This window comes from Sparus aurata, chromosome 1 (genome assembly GCF_900880675.1).
Source record: "Sparus aurata chromosome 1, fSpaAur1.1, whole genome shotgun sequence".
NCBI lineage: Eukaryota > Metazoa > Chordata > Actinopteri > Spariformes > Sparidae > Sparus > Sparus aurata.
Genome location: NC_044187.1, coordinates 8,563,506 through 8,576,174, shown reverse-complemented (window position 1 = coordinate 8,576,174; position 12,669 = coordinate 8,563,506). Strand labels below are relative to the sequence as shown.

Genomic DNA, 12,669 nt, shown 5'->3' with positions numbered 1-12,669 from the left:
ATATCTACAGAGCGAGCAGGTCCTCTTCCACTGCATTTTTTTTTTTTTTACAGAAGCCTAGAACTGAACAAGAAAACACTGGCTCCAGAGAGTCTTTCAAGTTTTTAGCAGCCATCAGAGGGGAGGGTGAAGTTATTTTGTTGATTGCAATCTGAAAACTCACCACTAGATGTCACTAAATCCTTCACGCTGGACCTTTGAGGCTGGTTGATGCTCCATGGAGTAAAGTAAATGTTGTTCTTCCTTGGTAATAAACACCTGCCCTCTTACAGGATCAAATGTGTAACAGAACTAGTGAGATGTTCTTATATAATTTCAGAAAATCATGGATGGATGGATGCATGGATTGGTGTTATAAACTAGCTTTTTTGCTGAAAGCTAAAGCCTTAATTAGTATGAATTGACTCCTCAGTGTGCAAGAACAGAAAAGTTCATGAGTCACTTTAGGAAAAATTACGGAACAGGGTTTTTTAGGGCACTGATATATTAGCTATTATATGCACAGGGGACTTTTTTATGTTTGATCACATGTTAAACTGTCTTTCAGGTCTTAAAGTGATGTTCACTCCCTCTGCAGTGGTGACAGAGGGTCAGAGAGTCACACTGACCTGCAGCACCAGCTGTCCTCTGAACACAGACTACATCTGGACCTTCAACAGTCGACCTCTGAACCTGCCAGAGCACCAAAACAAACACCTGGTTCTGGATCCAGTTGGCAGTCATCATGCAGGAAACTACTTCTGTGCTGTCAAAACTGGTGAAACCCCCATTACTTCAAGTGAAAAAACTTTGACTGTCCAAAATATTGAAGGGAAACTAACAGCAGCAGCTGCAGGAGTCAGTGCTTTTCTCCTGGTCATCATAGCTCTCACTGTCTTCTTCTGGATTAGGTGAGCAACACTGTGCTCTGTTGTTGATCAATGGTAGGGCTGGGCGATAAATCGGCAAAATCGATTAATTCGAGTTTTTGGTTTAGGACGATTGTAAAAAATGAAAATCGAGTTTTTATTTAACTTGCTCCGCTGCCGCTCCTCATGGGCTCCCATAGTTCATAGTGACTCCGCTCCCCGCATTGACTTTCCACTGAGAAACAAACACAACAACATGCAGCGAGCTCGTTCCTAACACGGCACCGTCTCGTTAGTAGTTTGGTTTTGTAGCGTCGGTCCTCGAACAAACCACCGTCCGCTGCAAAGTTTGTTCAAAGGCTGTTGTTACTAAAGGCAGCGGACCGACATTTATTTCAGCCTCTCAAACAGACGCATGTATCACAGTGGGACACTTGTTACTACGAGAAGACCGCGGCAGCCCACAAATACCTGCTATAAAGCAACCAACATTAGCAGAATCATTTAATCACTGTGTCCCGTATGAGAAGAAAGGGTCCTGGTGGACAGTTGTTACGGATGCAGTCACGTTGCATATCGCTAAAGATATGGTGCCCGTATTTACAGTGGAAACGCCGGAGGTTCATCCACATGCAGAAAATGTTCGACCCCCAGGTTTGTGCTACAAAGCCACAACGGGGCATGATGTCTCAAGCCAGAGGAAGCAGACAGGCTCGTCATCCTGGCCAAAAATGTTTTAAAAAGACAGCCAGCACACACCTGATGTCCTGTACATCTACCAACATGCAGTGTTTACTATGCAATGCATGCAGATGTTTGATTTAGTTTACATATCTACAGGGATATAAAATACTATTTGGAAACAAAAGGCACCTTTTGCAAAATAAAGTATTTCATAAAAGTTATGTTAACACTTTATCAATACCAATATGGAGACTGATCTGTTTTTATAATAGCAAGCAATCTGACATGTTAAATATGTTTACAAAAGCATTTTTTATCAAAAAGGGACACATTCTTTTCAAATGGATGCAGTTTTATTTATTTTTTCAAATGAGTTTGAAGCTGCACTCTTTACAACAGTGTGGCAAATTTGTTTAGAATCATAGCATTTAAAATAAATGCAATGCTTTTAATAATCGGAGATTCAATTTTTAGGCCATATCGCCCAGCCCTAATCAATGGTATTCAATGTTTATGTAAAATCACTTGTTCATGTTTATTCATGTTCTGTTTTACTAACTAGAAGAAGGAGGACTTCAGGTCAATCTGCTGAATCTGGAGCAACAGACAACACAGAGCAGGTAAAAATCTGACATTTCAACAAAGTTCTTGTACAACAGTTAGGTCTTTAAAACATGGCTGTAGGGTTTCAAACTCTTGGCTGAAAAGGACCCAAAAAATATATTAAATATGTCCCTAATCAATTGCTTGGCCCCTGATATTGGCCACTGCAGTTGTCGTGTGAGCAACTTATCCAGACTACTTCAAACTCCACACTGATTGCAGAGGGTTATCAAAATGTTAACATTTAAACTGAAAGCAGCTGACGTCTCAGCCTGGCTCGCAACTGGTAACTCACATTTCACATTCAGTTGTTTCAGGAGTCGTGTAAAGTTGCTGCTGGTGAAAACCCAACACTTCCTGATTTTACAGCTTCATAATAAAAGCTTTTTAATGACTACATAACAGGGGACTTTTATTGTGAATGACTTATTGGAGATAAGAGGTGTTTATCATCATATAAGCGGAGCTTTATTAGAGGGGATTCCTCATCATTACTACAGGGAAAAAGAATATGTACAGATGCTTCTTTAACCACTGATCAACATGAGGGTATCATGAAACATAGTGCCAGCATTTTATTTTGGTGACTGGGTTGGTTTTACAATAAACTTAAAGGCCATGTCATTCACCACTGAAAAGCTCTGTTTCAACACCGCTCTGCCTCCAAAAAGATGACATCAATCCAGTTTGCAGTGCCATCTTTGTGCCACAAAGTGTAAACTAATATTTTGAGTCTTGTCTCCTTTCCAGCTAAACCCTGATCCTTTGTATGGAAATGTCTCAGCTCAACCAGCAGAGCAGGAGGATCTTCACTATAGCAGTCCAGTACACCTCTCTGAGACAGTTCCTCTGTACTCCACCATCCAACCACATCAGCCCAAAGAACAGGAGAACACCACTTATGCTGTTGTCAACTTCAGATCCAACACGACCCCTGAGTGAGCACCTCTTAGTATCACAGCTGCTTCAGGATCTACTGAGTGCCCTTCGTCATCTTAATCAATGGTACAACCACAGCAATGTGTTGTGAGCAACGTTTCTGCTTGATGAGACAGACTTTTTACTACTGCGGATCTGGATCCACTGAAAGTGTTGAGCATCACAAGCAAAAGTTCAACAAAGAGCAGAGTGTTTCTGAAGACCATAAAAAAAACATACAGCAAAGACAAATGTGTAAAACGCTGCCTCAGTGACACTGTCAGGACACCGTGAGGTCAGAGGTCATTGTGAGAGCTCCTGGAGGAGGAGAGGGAATCCCAGAGCTCTCTCAGCTTGATGAGGAGTCATCATCATGGGCCAGAAAGGTATCTTTACTCCTGAATAATACAGGAGAATAATCTGTATTTATATAAAGGTCATGTAGCTTTTTATAGTTAATAAGTTAATAAGTGAGGCTTTTTTTAAACTACCGATGTGATCCTGACACAATGTAGCTCGAAATAAAATGAGACCGAAATTCACACTTTTGTTATCCTTTTTTGCCAACTCACAACATCCAACATCACACTGATCAGACTGAACACACTGTTGCACGGTCATTGTGGTGTCAAAGATGTGTGTACCAGGAAGCAGTCTCACCCAATGTGGGTTTTTAAATATTTGGAAATAGTGGCCTCAGTACATTTTCCGTCTGTATGCATGGTTTATACATTAGCATTCTTAACAGCTGTATTCAGTTACTGCGTGGCATGATTTTGCACTTTATGTTAACTTTTAGCTGCAATGTTTTAAGAGAGTAACTAGGACTACTTATAACACCCCCTGGATTTGAGATGTTTTGTGTATTGTTGTTGGCCAGACTTGACTTCTAAAAAAGAAGCTGAAAATGTTAATGTTAAGCTCTTTATGATGAATCTTTAAAAAGAGATCTTATGCATCTCCTCATCAGAATCAAGAAGTCTAGCAGCTGGAATGCAAAAAGCAGCAGCAGTATGCAACAAATTGTTTTACAGACACATTCCATGATGTGCAGTGAAAAAGGCAACACATTATGTTCCTCACTGATCATGTCACAGATCAGATTCTTTGATGACCTTTACACTGTTGAATTGGACTGGACAGTTTAAAAGCCCCATCAGTGGCAGGTGAATCAGTGTCTCAACTACAGACAAATGGACCATTTCAGCTTTCAACACTAAAATCACAGAATCTATGCAGACTGTGTCTGTAATGTAATGTTGTGTTGAAATGTCTTTACCAATACGTCTGTCGAAACAGTTACATGGTTGAAGCTTAGTGTGAGAAAACAATAAGGAAAGAAACAGCAGCTGTCACGTCTTCAGCTGTACTATCAATAAATCCTTACAAAGGCCAAAAAAATACTTTAAAAAAAGCTCACAGTCACTGTGACTGCAACTTCCTCTTCAGTGACGACATTTCCATGAACCAACCACAGACAGCTTCACATCACTCTGTTCTCACACTGCCAACTCCATAAAAACATTTTGTTGAAAATATAATAAAAAAATGTCCAGCTGCACAGAGGGCAGGAAAAACAAACTATAATAATGATTGTGATAAAATACAGACATAAACAATAAACTCAAGTTAAAATTAAACAAAATATGAAATCAAATAACTACTGTAGTATATAGATTCTTTATTAGAGGTCTCTTTGTACTAAGAATGTTAAAGGAAGGAAGTGACGTTCTGGCTGCAGAGCTGTGTGTGTTTGCCGCTCTCACACTGACCAACAGTTCATTCTGTCTCTGTGAGAAGACTGCTGCTGATTTTAAACATTATTTATATTCTTTGTGTTTTATCTGTTTTAACAAACACAGCAGCTGCTACAAGTTAATTCAATACAATCAACTTTCTGATGAGAAGCTGAAGACTACGACAGCCATGTTGTTGGCAGAAGCTGGATGTGTGTTTATGGGTTTCATGCTGTGTTTCTCAGGTAGGAATAATCGTTTTTACTCCTTATTTAACAATATTTAACTGAAATCTGTAAAGTTTTTCAGGAGTGTACAAGTGAAAGTAAGTTATAAGACAACAAAACAGTGAGTTAGCTGGCAGGATTTTTATTAACTCTTCTTATTATGAGCGTTTGTATACATTACAGAATGAAAGTATGATCCTTCACAATCAGACTATGATGGATTTATTATATATAATATTAAGTGATACAAGACTTATAAAAGTGTCCAGATAACTGATGATATAATCTTCTGTTAAAGGGGTTCAGGGACGAGCAAACAGCATCTGTGCTTTAAAAGGTTCATCAGTGGATCTGCCCTGCTCAGCTGAACATCCCAATACAACCATGAAATGGTACAAAGTACAGCCGATTGGATCTACATTTAATCTGAGCAATCTCACTGCAGATGACAGTCATGTTAAGTACATGTTGGAAGAGAATAACTTCAATCTAACAATCAAAGATCTGACAGAGAGTGATGCAAAGCTTTACTGCTGCAGCAGCAAAGAGGATGCAGGAACATCCAGACAGAGTGAGCAAGGCATGATTGAGCTCCGTGTTGCAGGTACGGTGACCGTCAGTGTTGGTGTGACCCTGTGTGACCCTAGAGGTCATAAATGTTTCTATTTGTCTCTTTTTAATGTCCCTCTTTTACCTGTGAGTATGAGTGTGTGAGACTGGTTGCAGGTGTGTCTGATTGTAGGTTGCCCTGTGGAGCTGATTGGCTGCTTTCCTGGAGCCATAAGTTTAAAGGACGGCTCCTCCCAGTTCCAGGGGGCTCTCCTCTGCTGTCAGTTGTGTGACTGTGTACACGCTTTGTTTTGAATAAAACTATGTTAAAATGTTCGCTGCTGGTGGTGTTTGGGGAACAGGAAGAGGGGAGTCTCACACTCCTGTTTCGCCAGGGTTTCCCCTAGGCCCTGGTCGTAACAGTCAGTAATGAATTACTTTAAGTCTGACATAAATATATGAATTCTTACTTTTCTTCCTCATCATCTCAGACCTGCAGGTGAAGGTGATTCCCTCCACAGAGGGACACACAGTAACACTGATGTGCAGCACCAGCTGCCCTCTGACTGAAAACCCTGCAGCCTACATCTGGTACAAGAACAGAGAGTTTCTCTATGAGGACTGGTCTCCCTGGTACCAACAGCTGGTCAGCAGTGAGGAAGCAGTCACATACTCCTGTGCTATCAAAGGCTACGAGGATCTCAGAGCCCCTCAAGTCTCAGTGGGTGAGTGACAACCAGTAACTCCTTATCATGTTACCAAAACTAAACTGACTAAATGTGTCAATAAGAAATATTCCTGCACCAGAACATTAAACTATAACACTTATGACACACAATGAAAAATCAGCCAAATTCACTAAAAACTGACACAATTTCTTTTTGTCCAGATTCTGTCACATCAGCCTGCTTCAGTGTGACCTATGCTAAAGGGAGAATGTGTTCTTATAAGCAGACATCAGAGGATGAGCCCTGCTCCATCACATATCCAACAGGTGTAGTTTCCACAGACATTGATCATCATCCTCCATCCCTGCCTCTAATTCCTTAAAACTGGTATTTTATCAACAGAGATCATTATATCTAGAGATATGTCAAAATGGGTCATTAACAGTTACAACTGTTTAAGATACAGTCATCAAACTGTTCAGAACAAACCAAACATCTCCACATACGCTATGTCATGTTTTATCATGTCATGAACTATTTTCTTGTTATGCTATCACATGAACCAATCTTAACAAGCGAGCTGGCTCATATACTGTGTAGGCAGCATGGTAAGAGTTGTGTTTTTTTTTAGGTTCCAGCAAAACAACCTCAAAATGTCTGTGCATGTTGCTGCACACTGTCATGTCTTTGCGTTCTTTTATTTCCAACTTACACATTGTTGAAGGTATAATAACTACAGTTCATCATGTTCTGTCTTTTTAACTAATCATGTTGTGAGGGTTTTTTCATAATTTTTGTAATCAATTTGTACAACTGTAATTGATATAATAGACATGGAACAGGTTAATTAATGAAAAATGTATTTCATCACCTCCCAACAGAAGTGCATGTTCAAAAGACTCCTGTAGCTGCACCAGGCCATGTCAGACTGACTTGTAACACCAGCTGTCCTCAGACTGATCTTCAGACTGCCTTAAGAGTGTACAGGAGCAGTATCTCAGAGGGACAGTATGGGACAATAAAGGATGTATTTCCCCACATATCTAATGAAAACTTCTCCTGTGCTGTAAAAGGCCTCAAACATCTACACTCTGCTGCAGTCTGTGAGTATAAACCAACTACGGTCTATTGTAACTTATAGAATGGGATCTTTGAGTCATTTGTCTGCAATATGCATGGGTGAGAATCTACATAACAACTTTGGAGGGGAGAACTACCTGAAATTTTCTTGAGAGCACTTCTTGAGGGGGCACCCAAATCATTTCTGTAACTCTATTAACGAACTCTGCATCACCCTGCTAGCTAATTAAAACTACAGTGCCACATTTGTTACTGCCGTCACTGGTTAATGCCCCCAGAAGGTGCCGCTCAGCGTTGCTTCTACTCCGGCCCAGTGGCCACTTGCAGTATTGCAGATCTAATCTATTAGTTAATGTTACTGTGGCACACTAGCAAACTTCTGTCTTACACATCTTTTGTTTGCCCAGTCACTGGTGGTCAGGCACCAACGACAGGCTCAGATTCCCCAACATGTACTTTGGGTCTACCTGCATCATGTGCCACTGCTGAGGGCTATAGTGGCACAAGTGCTTTTATTGTGGGGTATTAACATTATTGAAATTACGTAGTTGTGTTTTCAGAAATATGTTGGGGGGTACAAATAATATTTTTCCCAGATTGGTTGGATCATGTTCCTCCAGTCCATCCTAGGATTAACACCAAACAGAAACTTACTACAGTGTAATGCAGTTGTTATGCACTAAGCACCAGCTGTGAGAAGTCATGTTTGATTTTGAGACAGTCAGACATGTAATCTTGATACGATTTTCATTTCTAGGCTGCAGTTGTAGCATTAATATCATGTTAAATGTCTGTCAGTCCATGTTAGTTCTTCCACACTAGACAAGACATCTTGATTGGACTTCAGGGTACAAAGGGCATGTATTCTTGGGTCAAAGTATCTATTGGCTCCAGCTCCCGTCCACAAACATGTAAACATGACCCCTGTTATGATGTTATGATGGATGGAAACGTTTTTTTCCATCATCTCTATTCAAGCAGCACTCAAATTGTTTCAGCCAGCGGGTCGAACGAGTTTGAAAGAGAGACTGAATTCAAAAGATACAAAAAATCACCACAGTAACAACGCATTCTTGACCATGAATGCGTCTACACATGCAAACCTGCCAACTGGCAATGAGGAAGGAACCAACTGCCTACTTTAATTTAAATAAAAATAAAAAAAAGAAACCTGCATGTAAGTGTATGAGCTAATTTTGGTGCAAAAATGTTACAGGGGTTAAGGCAGAGACTGAGTTGACACATACTGCTAACTGATATTTGTCTATAGGTTCTGTTTTATGACATGCAGCATGATTTCACAGTTAAAATAGTCGAAAAATTCATTGAAAAATGTAAATACATAATCATCATTAGATCATGAAAACTTTGTTCATTTTCTCAAAAGACGATGAAAACTAAAGTCTGCAGGAACCTCCAAAAAACAATGTATGGACTCATCCAAGAGTTATTCCTCTCAATCATCACTTGACCCACTAAAAGTGTGTGTCTGTGGTGGTGTCTGTATCTGCAAAGAGTCCGCTCTCTTCCTGTTCTGTCTTCTTTTCTTAGTAGTTTGGACAGTGTGATGTTGTACCAAGCTAATTACAACACACAGGATGTGATGTTGAGAAAAATGTAGCAACCAGACGTAGAAAGACCTGCAGGTCTGTGTCTCTGTATAGATCCAATCAATCTTATATCATTTTTGTTAGACATGAAATGTGAGACTCCTTAATTCATGTTTTATAGTTTGATTTGTATGATTAAACCATCACAGTTAAACTGGGATTCAACCCCTTGACAGACATGAAGAATAATCAAATATCACTAATCTTCTGGCTTATGGTCTGATTTGTTTATATACGTCATATAGTGGCATCAGTATTAAATTGAGACTTTTTTAAAACTGGTAAAAAGTTTCTTGTAGTACATTCAAAGTGAACTGTCTCTTGTCTTTCATCTATATTTCAGGTGCTGAGGATAAGAACTGTTGGAGTGTGAATTATGTCAGCAGGAGAATCTGTGCTGTTCACGGCTCCTCAGTGAACATTTCAAGTGAATATTCTCATACTGTCTACAAGCAGCCCCAGTCTAAATTATGGTATAAAATAATCAGAAGTGGTACAAAGGAGACTGAAAAGCCTATTGAAGTTGCAGGTCGTGTTGAGTACCATGAAAACATGAACAATCATCACATCCTGTCAATTAAAAATCTGACGAGGAATGACTCAGCAGAATACAAATTCAAGATCCAGACACACAACGGATGGAAACAGTCACATTTTTCTGGAGTGACGTTGGTTGTCACAGGTAGTTCTTTAGATTAAATACATTATTTTTGTATAGTGAATTATTGATTCCAACCCATGTGATGTACCATCAGCAGTCAGCACACTGAAAGGCAGGTTCAATGCTCCTTTCACTCAATTCAACTAATTTATTAATCAAAATAAATGTACTGACTTTGGCTTCATGGCTTGTTTTAGAAGACACTGACAAACAATCTACTTTGTTTAGTTATGAGACCTTGTGAGATAGTATGTCTCTTTCACATTTGCTGATCAAACTATCTTTCAGGTCTTAAAGTGACGTTCACTCCTTCTGCAGTGGTGACAGAGGGTCAGAGAGTCACACTGACCTGCAGCACCAGCTGTCCTCTGAACACAGACTACACCTGGATCTTCAACAGTCGACCTCTGAACCTACCAGAGAACCAAAACAAACACCTGGTTCTAGACCCAGTCAGCAGTCAGCATGAAGGAAGGTACTCCTGTATGGTCAAAACTGGCAGAAGAACCATTGGCTCAAGTGAAAAAACTCTGACTGTCCAACATATTAAAGGGAAACAAACATCAGCAGCAGCTGCAGGAGTGTGTGCTGCTCTCCTGGTTTTAATACTTCTCGCTGTCTTTTGCTGGATTAGGTAAGCAACACTGATCTCTGTTTCTAAGCAGTGACACTCACACACTAACATGGTATCACCAATTAATTCTTATATTCACTAATGTCACTAACCAGAAAAAAGAAGACGCCCAGCCAATCCCCTCGAAGTGAAACCTCAAACAACTTGGTGCAGGTAAAGAAAATAATTTGAACAATTCTGCTACATTAATAGCGAAACTGCTGTAAGAAATTCTCTTTCATCTGAGCCAGAACAGCAGCTTAAACTCACAAATAATGTTACAATTATTCTCTCAATTTCTTATTTCTTAACTTAACACATTTAGTCTGTTGACACAGAAACGTTTACTGCAGTCCATATTAGGCTCATCAGTCCTTTGTATGACATTAGTTATCTACTTATCCTGTTGCTCATCACAGATATGATGTTTACTTGCTAACTTTAAAAGCAAAAGGTACCTAAGAGCTCGCTTTGTACATACAGTGTATCATAAAACAATATAATTTCTCTTGTCTTACAATCAGTTAAACCCTGGTCCTGTGTATGATGAAATCTCAGCTCAACCAACAGAGCAGGATGATCTTCACTACAGCAGTGTCCACTTCCATCAGAAACACACAGGTCCTGTCTACAGCACCGTCCAGCCACATCAGGCCCGAGAACAAGAGCACGTCCCCTACGCTGTGGTCCACTTTAAATCCAACAAAGCCCCCTGAGTGAGCACCTCTTGTTATAACATCGTCTCTCTTGAGGGACACAATGTAAAAATGATGTAGCTGATTACAGGTTGGGTGGGTTATATGGTGTGTTAGAACTAACAAGTACTATTTTGACAAACATTGTAGGAAATTTCTTTTTAAACACTGAGGTGTTGATATCACATTGACTTCCATGTTGGGATAATCATCAAAAGTAAAATTCAAGGATATTTACGCCCATTGTCGCTGAATACATCACAAATCTGACTTTCATGACAAGTAAGGGTGATAAACTGCTGTTCTATGTTGTAACCCACATGTAATGTATTATTTTCTTTACTTTCAGGCACCATGGCCAGGCAGAGGATTCCTAAAAATTGTACAACACAGCAAACAAAACATAAACATGTTAAACCTACAAGACGGAACAGCAAACTGTTGTTGCGTTTACTGTTGGTGCCCTAAAATGGCCGCCGGAGCTCTATATGATGCCTCTCAAGCAGTGTGTTCTAAATGCTACTCCAGCTACATTTTTATGAAGGGTCAACCCTGTGTTAACGATGTAAATAACCTATGTATTAATATACTTCCTGTACATTGCAATCTTTCACAATTTTTTTGTTTCTGCTGACGAATAAATAACTTAGAGAGTAAAGGCATGAAGGTGTGTTGTGGAGAAAAAGAAAGGTACAAGTTTGGGTCCCAGACACATAAGGCAGGTTTCATAATCACCACGTTGTCATTGTATTTAGAGCTTAGAGCCTGACCAATATCTTGTTAGAAATTAAACATCATAGATATATCTGGGATATATTGATATCGATATCCACCTATATGTTATCCAAAATGTCCATTACTAAACTTTTTACGCAACATAATGCAGGATAAAAGGCCCTGGTGTGATTCATGATTAAGTGTTGTTTATTGTGATGGTGGACTCTTGTAATTTTTAACAATAAAGTTGATAGTTAAACAGTAAAATATCCTGCCCTCATCTTCATTGCATATCTTCGTGCAAAATATCTAAATTAGCCATTTTAATAGCTATAAAATCGTAGAATTTCTAAAGATTAAGTCATTGGTGAATGTTCCATTGATGTGTATTTAGTAATCTTTCAGTCATAACACAGATTACAAACCAAAATGTAAAAATTACAGGAAGAAGTTAAACTGAGTAGTTTTAGCTACATTCAAAAAGAGAAAAAAAACTGCTGCATGTTAATAAAAATGTGTGTGCATTTAATGATGATGTGGCTCTTAAATCATTCAGTTCTATATCTTTTTCCTCTCAGTGGCTGGCCACAGCTAATCAATAGCTTGGATTACTATGATAGAAAGACTCACTGCAGCTCTTTGTGACTGTTGGACTGCAGTCATCAAAAAGCTCATAGTCACTGTGACTGCAACTTCCTTTTCAGTGATGACTCTTCTATAAATCAACCACAGACAGCTTCACATCACTCTGTTCTCACGCTGCCAACTCCATAACATAATTTTGTTAAAAATGTAATAAAACATTTCCAGCTGCACATGAGGACAGGAAAAACAAACTATAATGATTATTGTGATAATATACAGACAGAAACAACACCGTCAAGTTAAATCCAACCTTTGAAGTGACAACATATGACATCAATCAAATACTGTAGCACATAGCTTCTTCATTAGAGGTCTCTTTTTGCTAAGAATATTGAAGGAAGGAAGTGACGTTCTGATGTTACAGCCGCATGCAGTTACTGTCATCAATCTGACCAACAGATAATTCTGTCTCTGT

At 39.3% G+C, this 12,669-nt stretch overlaps 2 protein-coding genes across 11 annotated transcripts in view; one reads left to right on the top strand and one right to left on the bottom strand.

Moving 5' to 3' along the window:
* Nucleotides 1–12,669, bottom strand: part of LOC115586975 (platelet-derived growth factor subunit A-like) — a 135,154-nt gene that overhangs the window by 75,018 nt on the left and 47,467 nt on the right. The window contains exon 3 of one of the 10 annotated variants that reach the window (XM_030426531.1): nt 9,934–9,997. The exons of 8 other annotated variants lie outside the window; for them this stretch is intronic. The gene's annotated coding sequence lies outside the window, so the exon portion shown is untranslated. Of the gene's footprint in view, nt 1–608; nt 674–9,933; nt 9,998–12,669 lie in introns of those variants that run through there. One more of the 10 variants, XM_030426597.1, reaches the window with a different exon arrangement.
* On the top strand, nt 4,878–11,878 carry LOC115586967 (B-cell receptor CD22-like). The gene is made up of 10 exons (XM_030426470.1): nt 4,878–5,034; nt 5,315–5,620; nt 6,057–6,290; nt 6,455–6,559; nt 7,115–7,336; nt 9,267–9,605; nt 9,873–10,218; nt 10,314–10,371; nt 10,722–10,913; nt 11,242–11,878. Exons 1-9 carry the CDS (start codon nt 4,980–4,982, stop codon nt 10,911–10,913), a joined length of 1,857 nt encoding a protein of 618 aa, XP_030282330.1. The 5' UTR covers nt 4,878–4,979; the 3' UTR covers nt 11,242–11,878.